Below are 22654 nucleotides of genomic sequence, written 5' to 3'. Positions count from 1 at the left end.
CACTTTGGTTACATTCATGACAGGAACCAAAACAACAATTTAGTGTCTCCAATTCGCCTCACTTGCACATCTTTGGACGGTGGGAGGAAACCGGAGGACCCGGAGGAAACCCACGCGGACACGGGGAGAACATGCAAACACCACACAGAAAGGACCCGGACCGCCCCGCCTGGGGATCGAACCCAGGACCTTCTTGCTGTGAGGCGACAGTGCTACTTAGCCACCGTGCCACCCGATAATTTCTTCTACTCCAAAAAGTATTGACATTTGATTAACACAAGCATGTTGTAAATTACCTGACAAGTTACAATTATGTGTAGAGACGTTGATATTTTAGTTATTATTTGATATTTTAGTTATTATTTCTCATTTGCAAAAAGCTCTGCAGTACTAATAGATTATTTGGCATATAGAAGAAGTCCCATAGTCTGTTCATTACATTTTAGTTTGCAATAGTTAAATAATTTGCTATCAGGTCACAGAAAGCATGTTATCATAATATCATGTTTGAATCTACAGGTCATAGTGCATCTTTGCTAAGTAGGCTGGTCTAGGCATTTTATCTGGTTATTTATTAATGTAGACCTCTCCATTCAAGAAATGTATTGTATCCTCAGAGTCATCAGAAACAAGATGAGTTATAAAAAATTTAGAATTTTTGGTCACATGTGCTAATAACAGTGAACTAATCATTCAGTCCTGGAGTATTGTACAGGTGTATTGCTGAATACTTGCATTAACATGTTTCTGCTCTGCTAGAGCTGCAAGATGTTAAACTGAAGCATCTAGATTCAAGCAGCTTTAAGAAATTGGTCACAAATGATTGACAGTGTCTCCACCTACATGCCAATCCCACTGTCTCTCTGGACCTCTGGTCTGAACAGTGTGGTACTTAGTGCTTTGAATAGTGATGGCACAGAGACACTTTGAACCATCATCAGCTTCAGCAAACACAGACACCGTGTGACTTCTCCTTTGTGCTTCGGTTTGCACTAAACATGAGTGTGTATCTGCGAGTTATTAACTCTGTATCTAAACAGTTTAAACCGGTTTACTGTGCTGGAATCAGAGCTGCAGGACTGAAGATTTCATGCACTCAGCGCACCAAAGAGGACCAATATCATCCTGGTAAAAGAGACACCACCAACTTCATTTAGCCTGAGTGTTCGCAGTAAAATACTAAATGTGCTGTGGAATCATTTATAATATTAAAATGATAAATTAGACAAACACACACACACACACATTTTAGATGAATCTCAGTTTTCTAAATCTTGTGCAGTACAGCAGTAAAGAATCAGTTTGTTTTGTTCTTGTATAATTGTGTTCTTGTGCTTACATTCACCCATTTAATTTTATCAGCACCTAGTTCAGCTAATCACAGTCCTAAAATAGGTGTGACATTTTATATTGTTTTCATTTTCAGTAAAATGGATATAAAACGCACACAAGTCAATAGTAAAGAAATCAGCCTAGTCATTTTAAAACTGTTGTGATGGAAATGCTAAAATATACATTATTGTTGTCAATTTCCTAAAATCTACAATTTATGTTTTAAATAAATTTGAATATATTGTTAAAACAAGTCTTTTATCTGTTGTAAATGTTTAGATGCTTTAGGTATCTTTATATCCTACACACTGCCATAGCACCTGAATTATAGCACCTAAATTTACAGTTAGTTAAAAGGAGAAACTCACATAATATTAATTAAAACACATCCTTGTCACCTCAGCAAATATTCTTCTGTTTGTCTGCCTCTATGTCTGTCTGTCTTAGAATAATATATTGTATTTATAACATGATTACATTATTACATTCTCCTTTGTGAACACATTACTTTGTGAGCAAATTCCTTTTATGCTTGTTTGTATATACAGATAAACTACTAGAACTATTAAGGAGGCAGTGTTATACTGGTATATTGGTCATAAATGTATGTGTAAGAAGTTCTGAATAATTTAATTGGATTAGTTAATGTTAACCAGCAGATTACATACAGCACAAATATCTATAGTTTAATTAGTAATCACAGACGCTTTTATCTTTTCTGATTGTGGGTTCATAGGGCGCCTTTAATACAAAAGCTTGGTCTTGTTTCTTATCTCAGAATTTTCATGTACAAAGTTCTACAACTCAAACTTACTCCAACTTTCTCCTCTTTACTGACCTTTTCGTGTTCAGTTTTGAGATTCTATGTGATAAAAATGGCAAATTTAGTAAAACTATTTCAGATCTTAAGCCCATGCTGAGCGCAAAGGGCAAATTATGGTCATGTGATTAATTCTGTTTTTATGATTTCAGATTCAGTGGTGTCTTATGAACAGCTTAAAACATTGCTCACCAGTCACAGCATCCAGCTGTTCGATGTCCGAAATCAGGATGAGTTTCTGGCAGGGTGTATTCCTGATGCAGTCAACATTCCATGTGAGTGATGTTTTATTTAACTAGGGACGTTAACTGTATCCACATGGCACTAAATGATTTAAATCTAAGTATTGGCTATACAGTATTCTGAGGTCCCATCTAACTGACCACAATGATTTTCAAGTTTGCAGTTTCTTTGCTCTAGGAGCTTTTCTTTAAGTCTATGAACATGGGTGTTAATTACATTGTTTTAATTTAAAGGGAACTTTGCTGCCAGTATGCTATATTGTGCCAAGAAATGCTGTAGCTCTGCATATTTATTACCACTCAGCAGCCTGTAGGTCCCAATGGCCCTTTAATTCTGCTAATAACCTGTAACACTAAATTAAATGATTAAGTAAATATAATGTCAATTAATTGCTTTAGAGGACACACTGTAAAATAAGGCTGTGTTGTATTTATTCATTTATTGTCTTAGATTAATCTTGCAGTTAAAATTTGAGCATTTTTGTTGGGTCTTTAAGCAAGGCTCTTTATTTCAGACTGTTCAGCTCTATACATATGAATAAATTATTTTAATTTCCCTTTGACTAACTATGTAAGCCCAATAAATAAATGTTATGTTATGTTCTGTGTTTATGCCACTGTTGTCATGTATTTGCCATAATCAGTGGGGCAGCTTGAGGAATCACTGAAGCTCCATCCAGACAACTTTGAAAAGCTCTTTAAGGTGAAGGCTCCTAAGAAGGAGGACGACAACATCGTATTTCATTGCCAGAAAGGCCGCAGGAGTTTAACAGCACTCGACATCGCCTGGAATCTGGGATTCAGCAGGCAAGCTATGATGTATCTGTACATATTGCTAGTTCCATGCCGGCCTTGGCTGGCACTTCAGTGAAACACAATACCTGAACTAACCTTGTCTCCTTTCTGTATTTCAGGGCACGTCACTATGCTGGTGGGTACAAGGAATGGGCTGAGAAAGAGAAACAGTGACTAATCAGAGTGTAAAGCATGTACAGTTCTACTTTATTCTTTTAAACTTATGTGCATTGATAAAGAATTTAAATTAAAGGTCTATAAAGTGACAAGAGTCAAGCTGTTTGATCTTACTTTATTTCACTTTTTAATTTCACCCACCTTTAGTCAGCTTCAGTGCCACCCTTGGTAAAGATGAGTAAAAGGTTATTTACAAAGGTGCTTAATCAACTCAATCAATCTTCCTCCTCACTGTGTGTAAAAGCAAAATACACTTGAGTCTTTTCCCAGACAGATTCATTACAACTCTGGCAGCATTTTCAGACCTTTAATTCTTAAAGCCAGTGGATGATTTGTGACTTATAGATTTCAGACAGGGTGGCATGGTAGTGCAGTGGATAGCGCTGTCACCTGGCAGCGAGAAGGGCCTGGGTTTGATTCCCCGGCCGAGCAGTCCTTTCTGTGTGGAGTTTGTATGTTCTCCCTGTGTCCACATGGGTTTCCTCTGGGTTGTCTGGTTTCCTCCCACAAATCCAAAGACATGCAGTCAGGCTAACTGGAGCTACTAAGAAGGGCCCTAAGTGTGAGTGTGTGTCCTGTAATGGGCTGTTTCTGCATTTTGCTTCCTGAATTGGACTCACCTCGACCCAAACCAGGATTAAGCATTGGTAAAAGAGACAATGAATAAATGAATAAGTAAATAAACGCCCAAACAAGCATCTTTGGTCAGGAGAGGGCAGCAGAGCAATGCTGCAGCTTCTGTAAACCTTACAATTTCACTTTATGAGCAGCACGGCTGCAGCCTCATGGTCGCAGGTGATGGACTAATGAAGCTGGAGGCAGTATAGATGTTTGCCATCCTTGCTGTCAGGGCCAACACATTTCTCAGGCCAATCATCAGTTCAAGGGTAACAAATCAGGCAGCAATCTTCTCAACAAGCTGAAACTGAAATGTAAAAGCAATCACAAAGAGAGGAAACGTGCAGAGGGAAAACACAGATAAAGCAGGATCTCAGGAGTACAGCTATTGATCACTGGGACCTTCTTGTCCTGATTTCTGACACCTTTCCATTCTTTTCAACCTTCTTTAAATCAACCAAACCTCAGAGCTGTGGGTGCTCACTCAAAAACTACATTTTATTTTTTATTTTTTCGCCTTTGCTCCAGCTGGCTGCTGATGTTAATCACATTCCTGTCGGTCTAGAATGCCAATGCAGGCTGGTAGCAACATAAACCACCAGTCATAAAAACAAAGCCCGGGCTATTTCTTCACATCTATCAGACACATAATACAGCCTAAATAATTCAACAGAGACACCACCTTTCAACATGCAAATCCTTATGGCTTCTAAACAAATATTAGTCAACACAGATTGACTGTGAACGTTTCAGTGTTATATTTGGGTTTTAATGAGGGTTATGCAAATGAGCATGTTTAATTTTTTTAAATCAGTGGAGTCATGTGTGTCCTAGTAATAAGCCAGACAACTGAAGGACTCGAAGAACTTGAATATAATCCCTTGCTTCTGAGTTTGGCATATTCTTTATGTCTCCATATTTTTTTTTACTCTGGTTTCCCTTTCACAAAAGCATGCAAAAGGTGGATTTGTTGCTCTAAATGCGAATGAGTAAACAGGTTACTAGAGTCAGTGTGCACTGCAGGGTAATAGAGTTAGTGTGTACCACAGGGTACTAGGGTTAGTGTGCACTACAGGGTACTAGGGTTAGTGTGCACTACAGGGTACTAGGGTTAGTGTGCACTACAGGGTACTAGGGTTAGTGTGCACCACAGGTTACTAGGGTTAGTGTGCATCACAGGGTACTAGGTTAGTGTGCACCGCAGGGTACTAGAGTTAGTGTGCACTACAGTGTACTAGAGTTAGTGTGCACTACAGGTTACTAGAGTTAGTGTGCATCACAGGGTACTAGGGTTAGTGTGCACCACAGGGTATTAGAGTTAGTGTGCACCACAGGGTACTAGGGTTAGTGTGCATCACAGGGTACTAGGGTTAGTGTGCACCACAGGGTACTAGGGTTAGTGTGCACCACAGGGTACTAGAGTTAGTGTGCACTACAGGGTACTAGAGTTAGTGTGCACCACAGGTTACTAGGGTTAGTGTGCATCACAGGGTACTAGGGTTAGTGTGCACCCCAGGGTACTAGAGTTAGTGTGCACCACAGGGTACTAGAGTTAGTGTGCACTACAGGTTACTAGAGTTAGTGTGCACCCCAGGGTACTAGAGTTAGTGTGTACCACAGGTTACTAGGGTTAGTGTGCATCACAGGGTACTAGGGTTAGTGTGCACCCCAGGGTACTAGAGTTAGTGTGCACCACAGGGTACTAGGTTAGTGTGCACCGCAGGGTACTAGAGTTAGTGTGCACTACAGGGTACTAGAGTTAGTGTGCACTACAGGTTACTAGAGTTAGTGTGCATCACAGGGTACTAGGGTTAGTGTGCACCACAGGGTACTAGAGTTAGTGTGCACTACAGGGTACTAGGGTTAGTGTGCATCACAGGGTACTAGGGTTAGTGTGCACCACAGGGTACTAGGGTTAGTGTGCACCACAGGGTACTAGAGTTAGTGTGCACTACAGGGTACTAGAGTTAGTGTGCACCACAGGTTACTAGGGTTAGTGTGCATCACAGGGTACTAGGGTTAGTGTGCACCCCAGGGTACTAGGGTTAGTGTGCACCACAGGGTACTAGGGTTAGTGTGCACCCCAGGGTACTAGAGTTAGTGTGCACCACAGGGTACTAGAGTTAGTGTGCACTACAGGTTACTAGAGTTAGTGTGCACCACAGGGTACTAGAGTTAGTGTGCACTACAGGGTACTAGAGTTAGTGTGCACCACAGGTTACTAGGGTTAGTGTGCATCACAGGGTACTAGGGTTAGTGTGCACCCCAGGGTACTAGAGTTAGTGTGCACCACAGGGTACTAGAGTTAGTGTGCACCACAGGGTACTAGAGTTAGTGTGCACTACAGGTTACTAGAGTTAGTGTGCACCCCAGGGTACTAGAGTTAGTGTGCACCACAGGGTACTAGGGTTAGTGTGCACTACAGGTTACTAGAGTTAGTGTGCACCCCAGGGTACTAGAGTTAGTGTGCACCACAGGTTACTAGAGTTAGTGTGCACCACAGGGTACTAGAGTTAGTGTGCACTACAGGTTACTAGGGTTAGTGTGCACTACAGGTTACTAGAGTTAGTGTGCACCACAGGGTACTAGAGTTAGTATGCACTACAGGTTACTAGAGTTAGTGTGCACTACAGGTTACTATGGTTAGTGTGCACTACAGGTTACTAGGGTTAGTGTGCACTACAGGTTACTAGAGTTAGTGTGTACCACAGGGTACTAGAGTTAGTATGCACTACAGGTTACTAGAGTTAGTGTGCACTACAGGGTACTATGGTTAGTGTGCACTACAGGTTACTATGGTTAGTGTGCACTACAGGTTACTAGAGTTAGTGTGTACCACAGGTTACTAGGGTTAGTGTGTACCACAGGGTACTAGAGTTAGTGTGCACCACAGGTTACTAGAGTTAGTGTGCACCACAGGTTACTAGAGTTAGTGTGCACCACAGGTTACTAGAGTTAGAGTGCACTACAGGTGCGGCAGTGAGCAAACTAGACCTGAACACGCACCTGCCTGGAGAAAAGCAACTTCGTCACACACTTCTTCTAAATCAGGGTGCTTTGTAGATTGACTACTGGATGTAAAAATCTTTAATTAAATGTGAGGATGCTGCATATAATTCCGACCAGATCCAGATGTTTTTTTAAAGTCGCTGGTGGATGTTTTACGCGCTGAAACCTGCGCGCTTTATTCACACTGAACCCGCTGCGCATCAGAGAGCACTTGGAGATGCGCTCTTCCAGCCCAAAACTCTCCAGCGGGGTGAACGGATGGCAGAAATTCCGGTATGTGGACGGATGGATGGATGTGTAATAGTGTGTATTAATTAATGACTTCAAGAAGCACTGGATGCTTTACAAAGAGAAGTGAGAAATGGAGAAGAGAACTGGAGAAGTGCGCACCGGAGTTTGACGCAGCTGGAGGAACCAATCTGGTAATAAGCGTTTACATTCTGCATCAGTAAAAACCTTTAAAAGGTTTATTATAGATCAAATATTATATTTATTATGCATTTATCAATTGTGACGAATCAGTGTGTTGTATAACTCTACATAATGCCTTAAGTTCCAAAACTAGGCGTTTTAGTTGGCAATGGATGAAATAAATTAGTCAGTTTGGATGACTGGTATTAAAGTGTGCGGCCTCTGATAACATTATTATTACTTGTTTATTAGGCTGTTCATTTTTATAACAGCTTCATCCAGGTCAGGGTCCAGGTGGGACAGGGCGCCAGTCCATGACAGCTAGACCTAAGAACTAAGCCACATTCAGATTATATTTGGCAATACAGTTTTTTGCACTTTTTTTTTTTGTGAACAACCGTGTTATACGGTGGAAAGCCACACAGACACGGGAAAACATGCCAAATTTCTTACCATTTCTTACCACCATGCTGTTTAATACCACGGATATTACAACCACTGTCATAAAATCACACAATTATTTATCTATAAACGTGCCTACTGATTTGTTAATTTGCAATGTTATTTTTAATGTCCAAGCAGTAAATAACAATAGGCTTGTAATAATAGCATTGACATCTAGTGATAGCCACGACACTAAAAAGTTTAATGCTATTATAAATATTTTATTACCCAGCTAAAGCCTGTCTATTTTGTAATTATGTTTAACCTTTAAAAAGCCATAAAGCTTAATACTACACATTGTAAAACCTGTGTAATATTTTAACATTAAATTTGCTGTCTTGGCATAACATTATAAAAGACTTGCCTGGTTAAATAAAGGTTAAATAAAGGTTAAATAAATTAAAAAATTAGAACAATACAGTATGTCATGCGTGATCTCAGCTAATTTTAGCATTAAGTAAGTGGAAATAAACTAATTTGAGAACTAAATCAACAAAATTGTTATTCACATTATTAATGAGAACTGAGTCAATGCTGGCTTCAGGCTAAATGCAATAACAGTGTAAAAACAGAGGAAATAGAGGTCAAATGAGGACTGACTGGAAATAATGATCCTGCTAATAAAGCTAATGCTAAAATTAAACAATGATTACACTTATTACAATTCTGGTTCTGAATATGAGCTGATAATTATAGTTTGGAGTATTTTTACTGTACATTATTAATAATGATTAATATGCTGGCTCAGATCAGTTCAGGTACAGGTGTTTTACTGGCAGAACAAACACGCCAATGTTTGTCACAAATAAAAGTAAAAATAAGTGGGGTAGTTTCACAGCAAGAAGGTCCTGGGTTCCATTCCCAGGTGGAGCGGTCCGGGTCCTTTCTGTGTGGAGTTTGCATGTTCTCTCCGTGTCTGTGTGGGTTTCCTCCGGGTGCTACGGTTTCCTTCCACAGTGACATCCAAGTGAGGTGAATTAGAGATACAAAATTGTCCATGACTGTGTTTGACTTTAAACTTGTGAACTGATGAATCTTGTCATGAATGTAAACAAAGTGTGTAAAACGTGATGTTAAAATCCTAATAAATAAATAATAAGTGAATAAATTAATGCATTACGAGTGCAGATGTACTGCACGATACACTCACCAGTTAATCCTATTATGTTCTGTGGCACTAATAGTGCACACTCAATTTTAGATAAAAAAAAAAGACTATATTATTGCTAAGTGGATGAGTAAATCTGAGTCACACCAAAGGATCCAATACTTGAAGACCCACCAACCTTCCTACAGAGTTTAAGCTTTCCCAGCTACTTAGTAGGCCCTGATCAATGGATGACAGTAAAAACAGCAACTAAATGCTCTACTGTAATCCCTGTGGTAGTGGACAACAGATCCAGGCTCTGTTATAGCCCTTGTTCAGTGGTAATTTGAGTGAGACAGCAGGTATATATCATGATTAGTTTAGCGACTGTTTAGTGACTCTTCACTAGGCCATGTGCTGTAAGTTACTATAGAGCAGTAGAGTAGGGGCAAAAGACTCAATCTCTGCTTCAGGTCCTATTATGTAGTGGGCAAGAGGTCCAGTTTGAGCTTCAGGCCAGATCCAGAATCTGTTCCATCCCTATTATTTAGATGATAGATAGATAGATAGATAGATAGATAGATAGATAGATAGATAGATAGATAGATAGATAGATAGATAGATAGATAGATAGATAGATAGATAGATAGATAGATAGATAGATAGATAGATAGATAGATAGATAGATAGATAGATACTTTATTGATCCCGAAGGAAATTAGAGTCCCAGTAGCATTGTACATTAAATCAAATCAAATACACACTATAAAGAAAACAAATTACAACAATATAATTCTAGAAAGTACAAACAACAGGTCAAGCATTTAAGACCTGTTCTGTGAGGGGTCACATATTAAGGTCTCGTGTAGCTTGTCTTCCATTGATGACAGTGAGTCCATGCTCTGTTCAAGGTTTTGTGCAGTAGTATTCACAAAAACAGCACAACCAAGTCCTGTTCAGTAGGCAACACCGGGTTCATGTACTGCTCCAGGAGACAACAGGTTTAGTTTGCTGTAGCCTGTTTTCTGTAGGCGGCAGAAGGCCCAGTTATGTGAAGAATAGTAAATACAGACTCATCTTGTCTTAATTCTGATAAATCATTTATGTAAACATTAAATTGTGTTTTAACAAAACAGCATTGCACCTATCTCCATACATTAATGAAATGTCCTTTTTCTGAATTCCTTGATGACTAATTCAATTAAAAGCCTCTTTAAAACCACTGAGACGTAAACATTTCAGATGATGTTATTATAATGAGGTAATGAGACATAAATATCAGTGGTGCTGTGCTTAAAAAGAAAGTTCAAAACCTATACATCTTCTGGGAATTCTTCACAGAATGTTTCCCACATCACAGATCACTGCTTACACAGAATCCTTTGCAAGTGTTAGGGTCAGATTGATCTCCCATTTTAAAGATTGGTGTTATAGGTCGTTGATCCTGAGTGGAAGATGTAATGCTCTTGACTCTGAACCAGGTTAATTGGGTTTACAAGAGGTCTACATGCTTTTGCTGGTATTTCATTTTATCTTTATCCTGTCATTCAGTAACTGAAGAGTTTAATAGCCAGAAGTTTGTCTAGCTTTCTTTTTGTCAAGAATTCTATGATTGTTCATCAGTTTCTTTGGAAATGGTTTGTTTATGTTGCTCCATTATAAGTGGTCAGTTATTAATTGTCTTTATTTTTAATGACTGGCTTGTTTTTATTTTATTTGATAGTCTCATAAGCACTTGGTTTTGTCTTTTCTTTTCTTGCTTTTTCAATCCATTATATTTTTCCATGTTGGTCAGGTCTTGCGACCCATGGCAATGTTACACAGCAGTGAACGTTGGTGGAATGACTCTGAGCGATCGGCCAGTCCAGGGTCCAACGTCAGCCTGGGTCCAGCTATAGAAGATGGGATTCGCAACTACTATGCTATGCTCTATTCCCTGCTTATCCTGGCGATTGTGTTTGGCAATGTGCTGGTGTGTCTGGCAGTGGTCAGAGAGAGGTCTCTCCAAACCACCACTAATTATCTGGTGGTGAGCCTGGCCGTGGCTGATCTGCTGGTAGCTTCACTGGTCATGCCATGGGCTGTCTACTTGGAGGTAAGTATAATTTTTAAAAGCATGTTCATTTTGTATACCATAACTGACCAATCCTGGCTTTGGTCAAATAGTAATTCACCAGGTTGCATCAATTTATATTTAACACGACAGTTTATTTACACTCTTTGTAATGTAACGTCTCACAGACACACCAAGAATTTAGTGGACAGTCAACTTTATTCATCAGGTGTTTTTTCTTTTAAATGAATGCCAAGTTCTTGGAGTGATTTGTTGCAAGTCCTATTGTAATTCTTCTATTGCTTGCACCACCGCCATTCTGGCCAGGGAGAGCAGCAGACTTGGATGTGCTCACTCAGACTTGCATGCTCTTTATATTCTTCAACCAGCATGTACCAACTTGCTGCACCACCTGAGCTCCCAAACATCTAGTATTTGTCTTCTTGACCAATTTCTGTCCATTATTAGGTTCTTAAATGCACGTGCAAAAGGAAATTACCCCATGCCTCCTTGATCTGATATGCTTTAGCCTGAGAAAGTGAGTGAAGTCAGCAATCGATCCATAAAATGCCCTCAGAGCAGCTGCAGGGTGAAAAGAAACCAGGTTTCAATAGTCAGGACACACAAAGGCTTGCAACAAATGATGCAAAGCTTGTATACAAATAGTGCACATTACCAATAAGGCTTAAAATGAAGGAGCTGGAAACAAACCCACAGCCATAATGTACGTCAATTCATATTAGAGCAGAATTTTAGATCAGCTCTGCATTCAGACATGCGATGCATATTGTGCTGCTCAGATAGATTTTTCTTCCATTGGTAATCACAACTCGATGTGGATAGGTGGATCGATCGTGGTCAGTGACAAGCTTTTTATTAGTTAGGACAACATTAGGAAAATACATCAGTGGCATAAATCTCCATGTCCATGCATCCAGTCCCTATATTTTACCTTTTTACCATGTGTTCTTTCTTCTGTTTATTTCTTATTTCAAAAGGATCACGTATCCTGTATTGCTTTTGATTCCTGGAATATTTGTAAATGATAATATCATTTATTTTAGTGGCAGAACCTTTAAACTCTAAACCACACTTTATTAGATTCCTCTCAACCATCCGTGGAGATTGCTTTTTTATTTAATTCACGCTGTTGTGGCAGACGAGCTGTCCGAGTACCTGTCTGTCCAGTGCTTCTTATGTAATATGAATTTTTTGAGGTACCAATATGTTTTACTTGGTAATGGTGTAGAAATTCTAAATATCTAATTTAATATTTAGATTTAATGTTAGTCTGTTAGTTAAGTTAGCAAGGATTGGAAATGTAAGAGTGCTTCGTTTGATATGTTCAGGTGGTTGGGGGTGCCTGGCTCTTCAGCCGAATATACTGCAACATCTTTGTGACGCTGGACGTCATGATGTGTACGGCCAGCATCCTTAACCTGTGTGCCATCAGTATCGACAGGTAACACAGCACCGCTAGTAAAATATTGTTAACATTAGTTTTTAGAGATAAATAAACTATAAATATTTAACCTGATATTGTGAGGGATGACCAGGAATGCACTGGGACTGGGACTCTGTTGGTGTGATCTTAAAGCCAATGGCTACTGTGGTAGACAAGAAAACATACGTTCTTACCTTGACCTTGTCTGATCATTACAAGTCCTAGCAATAACACAGTACATGACTGAGTATGTGGACACTCATCCATGTTGTTCCCCTAAACACAGATTCATCCATCACACTGCATTAAAGATTACTATCTGATTTTTATCCTTACGGCCCGTGAACTCTATATTAATAAACCGTGTGTGCTTGCCTGGGTATTCAGACACAGGGTCAGTGGAAGCTTAATGGTCAAGGTACCGGACCCGTGAGGCCTTAACCACCCATTACTTGCACTATTTCACTCATAATTTTAAGTCGATTTGGATATAAGTGTCCACTTAATGCTATAAATGTAAAAGCACATTCCCTTTTGTTAGTCTATTTTAGTCACACTCATGTCTAACAGGTGTATAAATCAAACATACAGCCATGCCATCTCAGGGGAAAAACCTTGGCAGTAGAATGGGTTTTATCGGCCAGCGAGGGCGTCTTCGTGGCAGGAACAGATCGACAGAACATCTCTTGTGTGCAGGTACACAGCCGTGGTGATGCCTGTACTGTACAACACAACCAACAGCTCTCGTAAGAGAGTATCAGTCATGATCGCCACAGTGTGGGTCCTGGCCTTCGCTGTTTCCTGCCCTTTATTGTTTGGATTCAACACCACAGGTGAGTGTGTATCAGAGCTGTTTATCCTCATATCGGCATGATTTAGGTTTAGAGTCGGCTTTAAGTTACACCTTAAAACAGGGCTGTCCAAACTTTTTTCAAAGACTTAACGTCATCAAAAAAGTGGCCTGCAAATTAATTGAAGTGTTATGCACGCCTCACACAGAGGTCATTTAAAACCATAATCATTTCTTAAGTATATATTTAAGGTCATAATTGTGACACAAGAGTCCCTTCCTAACTGTGTACCAGACTAAAGCCTATGTGTTAAATTTTGTATAACTAAACCAATGGCAGTGTATTTTGTAAACAGCAGTGCATCTGAGTGGATTCCTTACAAACACAATTTATTCGTATTTATTTCTTCTATGTTACTTTTTACATCTAAAAAAGTAAGGACTTCTTGATGTGTGGACTCAGACATTCAAACATATAATTGTTTAGACAACACAGGAATCTGTTTCGTGAGACATATTAATCAGACCCTGAAAAAGATCTGCAGATCAAATGTGCAAAATCATCTCTGCCCCCGTTTCATGTGTGTAATCAATTCATTATTCCCTGGCCGAGATGTCACGAGTGATATCACAAGACAAAAAGCCTCCAGAAACAACACAGAGGATTTATCACGATGTTTTCCCAAAATATTCCTCCCGCTCTGACTAAGCTGAAGAGACGATCTGATTAGGTCTAAAGATCTTTGATTAGTCACCATAGAAACAAAACCGCTGTACTGCGCATGCTGAAGATGGTCCAGATGAGGATATTGATTACGTGATAAATGCCACATAACTTTATCAACCTTGACTGCACCGGGTTTGAGCTCGAGAGCTGGAGAAACGAGCTCATTATCGTGGCTGATAATTGCCAGTAATAGCAGATGATGGAACTATTAAACCCTAAAGACCTGAAGAATGGGCGCATTATATAACCTGTCTAATTACTTACAGTGAATAGGTGAACTGAATAGGTGTTGATTCTCTGGATGTTTGGGGTGATTGATAGACAGTAAATTTCAATTTATAGTGTAAAAAAATGAGGATTTAAGCACTGCTTTATTTTATATATATTTACCTTTATTTAACTTAAAAAAGTATCATATTCATGTATTAGTTTTGTATCTATGTATTTTGTGTATTTATATTATATCTACTATTATATGTATGTTAAATGTAAATGTAACATATAAAAATATCTTTTTATGCCTTTTTATATCTTATTTTAATTATGGAAATGAAAGAAGGAGGTGAGGTTGAAACCCAGAACCCAGGACAGTGATGTGCTGAACCCACACTGTCACTGGCTTTGGCATTTACCATTTACTTTACCATTTACAAAATATTTCAGAAACCAAAAGCAATATAGGATTTGTGATCCTTTTAAAATGAGAAACAGGGATATTCCACTATCACACCAGCGCCAGGATTCTGAACCGGTCGGCTGAGCACCATCTAGCGGGCACAATTGGCAGTGCCTGCAGCAGACAACAGTTGGCCATCGTGTCTGCTAGGGCGGGATGGTCAGCAGATAGAGGCGCCTGTGCAGAAAGAAGGGGTCCGCTAGGGACACACACACACATTAGGGAGAACAGGCAAAACATCACCACAACCGTAGACGCACCAAAGCGACCGCCCCACTGTGCCACCTCATTATCTCACAGTCCTGCTGTACATGATTATTATATAACAGTATTTAAGATGTGAGTTTATTTCTTGTGGCAGACGATCCCCTGGTGTGCTCCATATCCAACCCTGATTTCGTCATCTACTCATCGGTGGTGTCGTTCTACCTGCCCTTCATGGTGACGCTGCTGGTGTACATTCGCATCTACATCTTCCTCAGGAGGAGGAGGAAGAGGATAACGTTCCGACAGGCCAGCAGTGAAGCTCATTCGGGATTTGCACTACAGTCTGCAGTAACAGTAACACACACACACACACACACACAGTAACCCACACACGCATGCAGATAGGCTTACCGATTGATTCAGTTCTCTCTGTTAGGAGCTCTGGTTTTGTTTTTGCAACATTTCCCATGGGTAACAGTGCAAGATCTTCTTCAAGTAATCTGCTGTAATCTTCTTCAAAAATCAATGTGCAGTTTGTTTATTACATATTTTATTCATTCATTTATGTTTTTCTGTGATCTTTTCACTTTAAAGGCTTATATTGCACCTCATTGCGTTTTCTCCCTCTTCTTTCCTTCTGTTTTCATCTCAGCTTAAATGTTTCTATATATCTTTAGTACTAAATGTAACCGGGCAGTTATAAAAAAAAACAAAAAACATTTCACTGCTATGTATACCATGTATGTGACAAATAAACTCCTAAACTGCAGGATAACACACACTACCATGTCATCGGCATTAACAGTGTCGTCTCAGTCCCAAATTAAGCCGCCAACAAAATAAATTCTGGTCAGTGGAGGTCATGTGAGGGTCCAATTCTAATAACTGGCTGACAAATTGTACAGAGCAACATTTGGGCTACAATAAGTCAATGCTTTACCTACAAAATCCATTAATATTGAAGGTGTAGCTCATAAAATCAGCAATGACTATTAGAAGAAGATAAAGGAGAGACTGAGGAGTGCAGCAACTGACACACGCCGCCTCCGACACGTGCGCAGTACCCGACTGCATCTTTTCACCTGCAGGAGGCGAGTTCATATGCGGATCAGCTTTGTGTACGGAGAGCCACACCCTGATCAACGCATCATCCCTCATCTCTGTGCAGGCGTCATCAACCAGTCAGCAGAGGTCATAATTGCATCAGTTATGAGGAGCCCTGGTCCGGCTTCCCACCCGGTATGAACAACAGCTAATCGTTGTTCATGTAGGTGCCCAGCCCAGCAGGATGGGAACACATTTCGATGTGTTCGAAATCTCAGCTCTGGTGTGCTAGCGTATTTTACTGCTGCGCCACCTGAGCGACCACGATTACATAGTTTTGCTTATACATGTACCACACAAGTAATTACTGTAGCACTAACAATGATCCCTTTAGGGGTACCAGCCAATAGGAAATCAGTTCTTGACATGACATTTAACATCTAGTCAATAAGAATAAATCCCAAGCCTTATAAACTGAGGGGAATCACTTCTAGGGATCATTTGTTTGTTCTCAGTTCTGACTGGTTTTACCTTTGGTCAGCTTCCTCCTGGTACTTGTACTTCATCAGCCTGAAGATTCATTAAATTCAGTTACCACATTATAACAGAGCAGCTGCGGTAGACAGATTAGTCTGTACAGACCTGTGACCTATAATAAGTTATATTTTATGTAAATGATCTGTTCTAATAATGAGAAGAATGAAGCACTTTGACCAGAAGGCAAATTATTTCAGCTTCAGTAGAAATGGCTTCTGTGTGGATTAATTAGCCTGTAGGAACTTTAATTACATAAAACGAGGACTATACATGAACTGTGGACCTACAGTGAGGAAAATAAATCCTTTCTATGTAGTAATGAGTTTTAATTAAAGACCCCACTGACAATAAATCAAAACTTTGTTCTTTATTCCTTTTCCCTCTTCCCTTCGCTCCTTATCACACCCCTAACCCCTCCAAAACCTCCTGCCTTGACTTTCCTAATTTCCTCTGATTCTTGGCTCTTCTTTTTAAGGAGACGTGTTTGCAAGAGGACATCCGCAAAGAGAGACGTGACCTGTCGCCCATCAGGATCAACGTGGTAAATGTGGGTAGAACTGTCTGACTTTATGACTTAATCTGCACTTATTTTGGCCTAGTGAGGCTATATAGCTGTGGTGCAGGGGGTAGGGTGGGTGCTGCATCGCAACACGGGCCCTGAGAACCAGGGTTTGATCCAGGACTGGCACCAAAAATAATTAACATAGGTACCAAGGTTAAGTCGGTTTCTCTTGCTGGCAATTATAGCCAATTGCAAACCTTAGAGGAACCCCTTTTCACTGCTAATCAGGGTCCTTACACAGCGTTTGAAGACCCCACCCATATAGTCCGGGCATCCCGCCCTAGCAGAAATATGTCCGCTGCAGGCACTGCCAATTATGCCCGCTAGATAGCGCCCAGCCGACCGGTGGCAATGCCGAGTTTCGAACCGAGGAGTTCAGAATCTCGGCGCTGGTGAGGACTAAACTTTTTAACTGTGCATCGAACTACAGCATACTAAACTGCATTATTTATTTATTACTTGTAACTGTTTTGTTATTAATTCCGTAATCCTTTGACATTTTTCGATCTCTACTCAGGAGAGGGCCGAGAAGGCGGTGCGGCCCCGGCTCATCTCCGGCTGCCTGCGGCGCAAACGGCCCAGAACCGCTCCGGTGGAGAATTCTCTCCTGCCCCCGGTGGACACACAGAACTACTGCAGTATCAGCCAGGCGTCCTTCGCGCGCACTGAAGCTGATCCGAATCCGGAGGAAGAGCAGGGGCGTGAGGGGGGGCCGGCCGTGGTGAGGTGCTGCGAAGTGAAGGAACTGTCCAACGGCCAGGCGCACATCACGCTGCGACCGCCGCGGGTCTCGATGAATAACAATCACAGCCGCTATCGGAACCGACAGTCCCGGGAGAAGAAAGCCACGCAGATGCTGGCGATTGTACTGGGTACGTACTGCCTCTTGGGACTGATCTCACACGTCATTGACGTCTAATGCACCCAAATTCTTTTCTGTGAATACAGGCCAATAAAAATAATGTGCTAATGTTTAGTAGGACAAAGTTTGTCATACAGAATAGAGTTGCGCTTATATTGAGCAGCTAATACAGCAGAAATTCAACACATAATTCTCATAGTAGATGTTTTAAACTCACAAGTTCAAATCTCAATACAGTTACCTACCTGGCCTGGGCGTCCATACAAACATAATTGGCAGTGTTTGAGGAAGGGAAGGTTGAATGGGGTCTCTTTCTGCTCCTGCTGCAATATGAGAGCTTAGCCGGTAATAAGGAGCGGCGGCAGATTGGACCCGTGCCTGAGGGAGCATTTGGTGTTCCCGATGTCCTTGATCAGGACATGTGCAAGCTTGATTGAGAGATATAATAAAACATTCAGAAGGTGTAATTACTAATCTAAACTGTCCTTAGAGTGGAAAATATCTGTAAATCAAACATGCAAACACATTTGAACCCACCACCCTGAACTGTACTGCACCACTGAGCAAAGCCCATGAATCAGGGCTAATTCTAATCACGCCATCCAGTTCAGTTAATACCTCAGTGTGTGTAACACTGATTAGAAACGTGAACGCTATGGACTGTCAGATCAGAGTCAGACAGACTTTGGAATCTGAGCTATGTGCCTCCCTGGCAAGCAATTTCACACAATTAGCTCAGAGTGTCAGAATTTGGTTTTTAAATCTGATGAGTGGCACTGATGGTAATCTGAGGTGTCCGGTTAATTGGGGAAAAAATTAAAGGGCAGCTGATTAGCTTAGAGTTGTTTGTTCAGGCTCCTGTTTAGCTCCTGTTCACTAGTAAATATTTTATTGTTTTTTTTTGCTGGTAGACATAAGGTTTGTTTAGTTTTTTTTACTAGTAACATAGAGATGCACAACCTCAAGAGCTCTTCCCTTCACCACAACAGCTGCTAAATAAATCAATGAAAACATAGAAGACTTTCTTCTTTAATATCTAGTATTTATGATACTATGGTTGAAGGGGGAAATGTGATCTGTAGAAAGCTAGTAAAGCTAGTAAAATGATCCATTAGACCAGCGGTAATAAATTACCCACAGTCGTGGCCCGGTGGTTGGGAGTGGACAGGACACGTGATGCATAAAGCTGGTTTGGACCAGACCTGGTTCAGGTTTGGATCTTTAAGGCCAGGTGTATGAGCAGTCAAAATTAATGCTCAGTCTCTATCTGTGTGTGTGTGTTTTGCATGTTCTCCAGGCGTGTTTCTCATCTGCTGGCTGCCCTTCTTCGTCACTCACATTTTGAACACTCACTGTAAGAAATGTCACGTGCCGCTTGAACTCTACAGTGCCTTCACCTGGCTGGGCTACGTCAACAGCGCTTTAAACCCGGTCATTTACACCACCTTCAACATCGAGTTCCGCCGAGCCTTCATCAAGATCCTCACCTGCTGAAGCACAAACAATGTATGATCACATCCTGCTTCCGAAACCCGAAAGTGGAGAAGTTAAGAACTGAGAACCAGGAACGAAGAGCTGGGATTTTTACCCGCGGATGCTGTTACTAAGAATCAACTTTTTATTTAAACACAACCCAAGGGCCCGATCAGCACTGTTCAGATCACACTGCAAGACAAATCGATGGACTAAACTGCATCACTGGATTAATAGCGGTTAAAAACACACATCAGCAGAAGATCAAAGACCCAATCAGTATCAGAGCATGAAGGAATAATAACGGGACTTTGATCTATTTCTTTATTTCTTCCGCTGTTAAAGCACCTCTGATGTCGGTTTGTTATTGGAGCACCTCATCTGCATTGCATGTGTCACTGTCGGCCTGTTTGTTCCTATCCGGGGCCTTTTTCACTGCACAAACACAGTACAAACACAGTACAAGCACAATGAAACTGGAACTTAATACAGCTGGAAACTGGTAGTGCAAACACCAGTGGATCTGACACTTCCACTTGTGTTTTTGTACTTACTCAAGATCTGCTCTTATTGTACAAGGGTTCAAAAAGTTTCCGCACCTTTTTTAACTTTATTTATTAAGAATTTCAACTACAAATGACATCACAGTTCTACATTTTTCAAAGCGTCGTAGCCACTGATGCACCGCTGCTTTCACATCAAATTTCACATTAAAATCTTCTTCCCCTAAAGCTTCTTTGAGCATCCAAAATCCGAACTATAAGCATCTCTCAGTCTCTCAGAGACGACCGATTACTCCTCCTCCATCCTCACCGCTTATAACTGAAATATAAATACTGTTAAAAAAAGTGCAGAAACTTTTTGAAGATACCTTGTAAGTCTGGCCTCTTCTACAATGGATACAGTTTATATGATCAAAAGCACAAACGTTCTGAATAATATACCAGCACTAACTACAATTCTTTCAGAATCTCTGTCTCAAAATCTCCTCCTGCAAAAAAGCTCAGTGTTATAAATCCCTGTTTCATATTGGGTGGGGTGAATATATCCAAACTGCATATGCGTACGGTTTATCTGATACCGGCTTTTCTAGACGGGTCCGACTGGAAGGGCCGTTACATTCACACCGTGTTTATATTACTGTATATTAAAGCACAACCAAATCTCACAGGTTCTGATAAATGTGGTGTAGAAAGCTGGAAATGGGACGTGGCAGGAAGAGAAGAGAAGAGAATGGTTGAGGCGGGTGAGAGACAAGACCACAGTAAAAAAGGAAAAGTGAAGCAGATTACTATGCAGTAGAGATAAGGAAATCAGACCGGACTGTAGAGCTCAGTGGGAGGACTGATGTGGAGATGAAGGACCGTAGCTAAGAACATTTCCATGCACACTATGCTCGAGTGTATTTTGTACTGAAATGCTCGGCGGCCAGGTTTGATCCCAACTGCGATAAAAACGGATTATAAAACGAAGCCACAGAATAACACAAAAACAGATTTATTAAAAATGAAAAACAGCTTTACATGTGTTCTTATCGTCCTTTATTGTTCTGGATAAACAATATCCCCCCCCCCCCCCTTATTACAGAGGCTCTTATTTTTTATATACTTATATTTTGGTTATAAATGGTGAGGGTGGGAGTCAAGTCAAGTCAAGTCAACTTTATTTATATAGCGCTTTTTACAATAGACATTGTCTCAAAGCAACTTTACAAAATCCAGGACCAACACATACAAAAACCCCTGTTGAGCAAGCCGAGGGCGACTGTGGCAAGGAAAAACTCCCTGAAAATTACAGGAAGAAACCTTGAGAGGAACCAGACTCAGCCGGGCCCATCCTTCCTGGGTGGCCTGGAGGATACTTTAAATAAATACACGATTTACACAAAGCATACAGACACAGAATTAAATGATCTAAAAGTTATAACTGGTAATAAATAGGTGAATAGATAAATAATAATACAGTTGTTATTCGCTCTAGTCTTCAATAAAGTCTGTAGTATTCCTTGTCATTCTTGGTGCAATTACTCCAGACCAGTCACATCCGGCAGGAGCAGCATCGTTGTCACGGCAGTCTCGACTTTAATCCCTAACCTCGGCGGGTAAACAGGTTTCCATCAGAATGCCTTTGGAGTAAAACAACAAAGAATGCAGTTAATAATGTACAATGCTAGTTGAGTAAAACAGTTTTACAGAGAGTTTTAGACTCCGGCAGCCCTAAATATTACAGCATAACTAAAAGGGAGAGCGAGCAGGTAACAAGGTCATGAAGGCTTTCACAGGACATCAGTGCCCACCTCCCTACCATCATCAAACCTGAGTGATCGGATAAGAGAGGCAGAACGACAGCAACCCAACATCCCTGATCACCACAAGTTTCTATGACCAAGAACCCCCAAGCTCTGCGCCTTTGTCTGTACTAATCAAAAGCCTGAGAAAATTAATATGTTTTCAGTCTAGACTTAAAAATTGAGACTGTGTCCGAATCCCGAATAGAGGCAGGAAGATTATTCCAAAGTTGTGGAGCTTTGTAAGAAAATGCTCTTCCACCAGCTGTGATCTGGTGGGAGGATGAGTAATCGGTCGTGTCTGAGAGACTGAGTGATGCTTATAGTCCGGATTTAGCTCCATCTGATTTCCACCTTTTTGGATGCTCAAGGAAGCTTTAAGGGGAGGAAGATTTTCATGTGATGATGTGAAAGCAGCACTGCATCAGTGGCTACTTTTGCTGACAGCATTACAGTTGGTACAGCGGTAAAACATGCTAGTACACCAGAGCTGACATTTCGAACTCGTCAGTTTGAAACTCATCTCTGCCATCCGGCTGGGCTGGGCAGCTATATGAACAACATTTGGCTGTCGTTCATCCAAAGGAAGGAGCCGGATAGGGACCTCATAACTGATGCTGTTACAACCTCTGCTGGCTGATTGATTCGAGGAATAATGCGTTGATCAGGGTGTGGCTCTCCGTACACAAAGCTGATCCGCATATGAACTCGTCTTCGACACGTGTCGTGTGTCAGTCTTGCATAATGCAATCGGGTAATTGGATACAACTAGATTGGGAGGAAAATTGTGGGAAATGTTTTGAAGAACGCTCGTATCCCTCATATATTATTAGTTCTGTTCAGGAATCACAGCACGAACGTATTTTCTTTATCGTATTGTGTTTTTAGTTTACCTGCAGCACCCCCGCACAATCTACTAAACAGCACACCAGCATAATACTCTTAATTCGGAACCTTTAGTAATCACAGAGATTACGGAGGGAATGAGAATGTAACCGCCGGCTGCTTTTTCCTCCTTGTAATTGCTCATTTGCGATGCGGCTAAATAATTTAATAC

The 22654-nt window shown here is 40.8% G+C and overlaps 2 protein-coding genes across 2 annotated transcripts; both read left to right on the top strand.

The window, feature by feature from the left end:
- The first annotated feature begins 998 nt into the window (after positions 1 to 998).
- On the top strand, positions 999 to 3410 carry si:ch211-161h7.8 (thiosulfate:glutathione sulfurtransferase). The gene is made up of 4 exons (XM_062985974.1): positions 999 to 1128; positions 2305 to 2427; positions 3039 to 3201; positions 3309 to 3410. Exons 1-4 carry the CDS (start codon positions 999 to 1001, stop codon positions 3361 to 3363), a joined length of 471 nt encoding a protein of 156 aa, XP_062842044.1. The 3' UTR covers positions 3364 to 3410.
- A 3943-nt stretch (positions 3411 to 7353) lies between these two features.
- Positions 7354 to 19331, top strand: drd3 (dopamine receptor D3). The gene is made up of 8 exons (XM_062985363.1): positions 7354 to 7415; positions 10731 to 11030; positions 12338 to 12450; positions 13129 to 13265; positions 14987 to 15180; positions 16889 to 16960; positions 17493 to 17847; positions 19135 to 19331. Exons 2-8 carry the CDS (start codon positions 10743 to 10745, stop codon positions 19329 to 19331), a joined length of 1356 nt encoding a protein of 451 aa, XP_062841433.1. The 5' UTR covers positions 7354 to 7415; positions 10731 to 10742.
- The last annotated feature ends 3323 nt before the right edge of the window (positions 19332 to 22654 follow it).

This window comes from Trichomycterus rosablanca, chromosome 23 (assembly GCF_030014385.1).
Source record: "Trichomycterus rosablanca isolate fTriRos1 chromosome 23, fTriRos1.hap1, whole genome shotgun sequence".
NCBI lineage: Eukaryota > Metazoa > Chordata > Actinopteri > Siluriformes > Trichomycteridae > Trichomycterus > Trichomycterus rosablanca.
The sequence above is the reverse complement of the archived record's forward strand: the minus strand, read 5'-3'. Positions and strand labels throughout refer to the sequence as shown.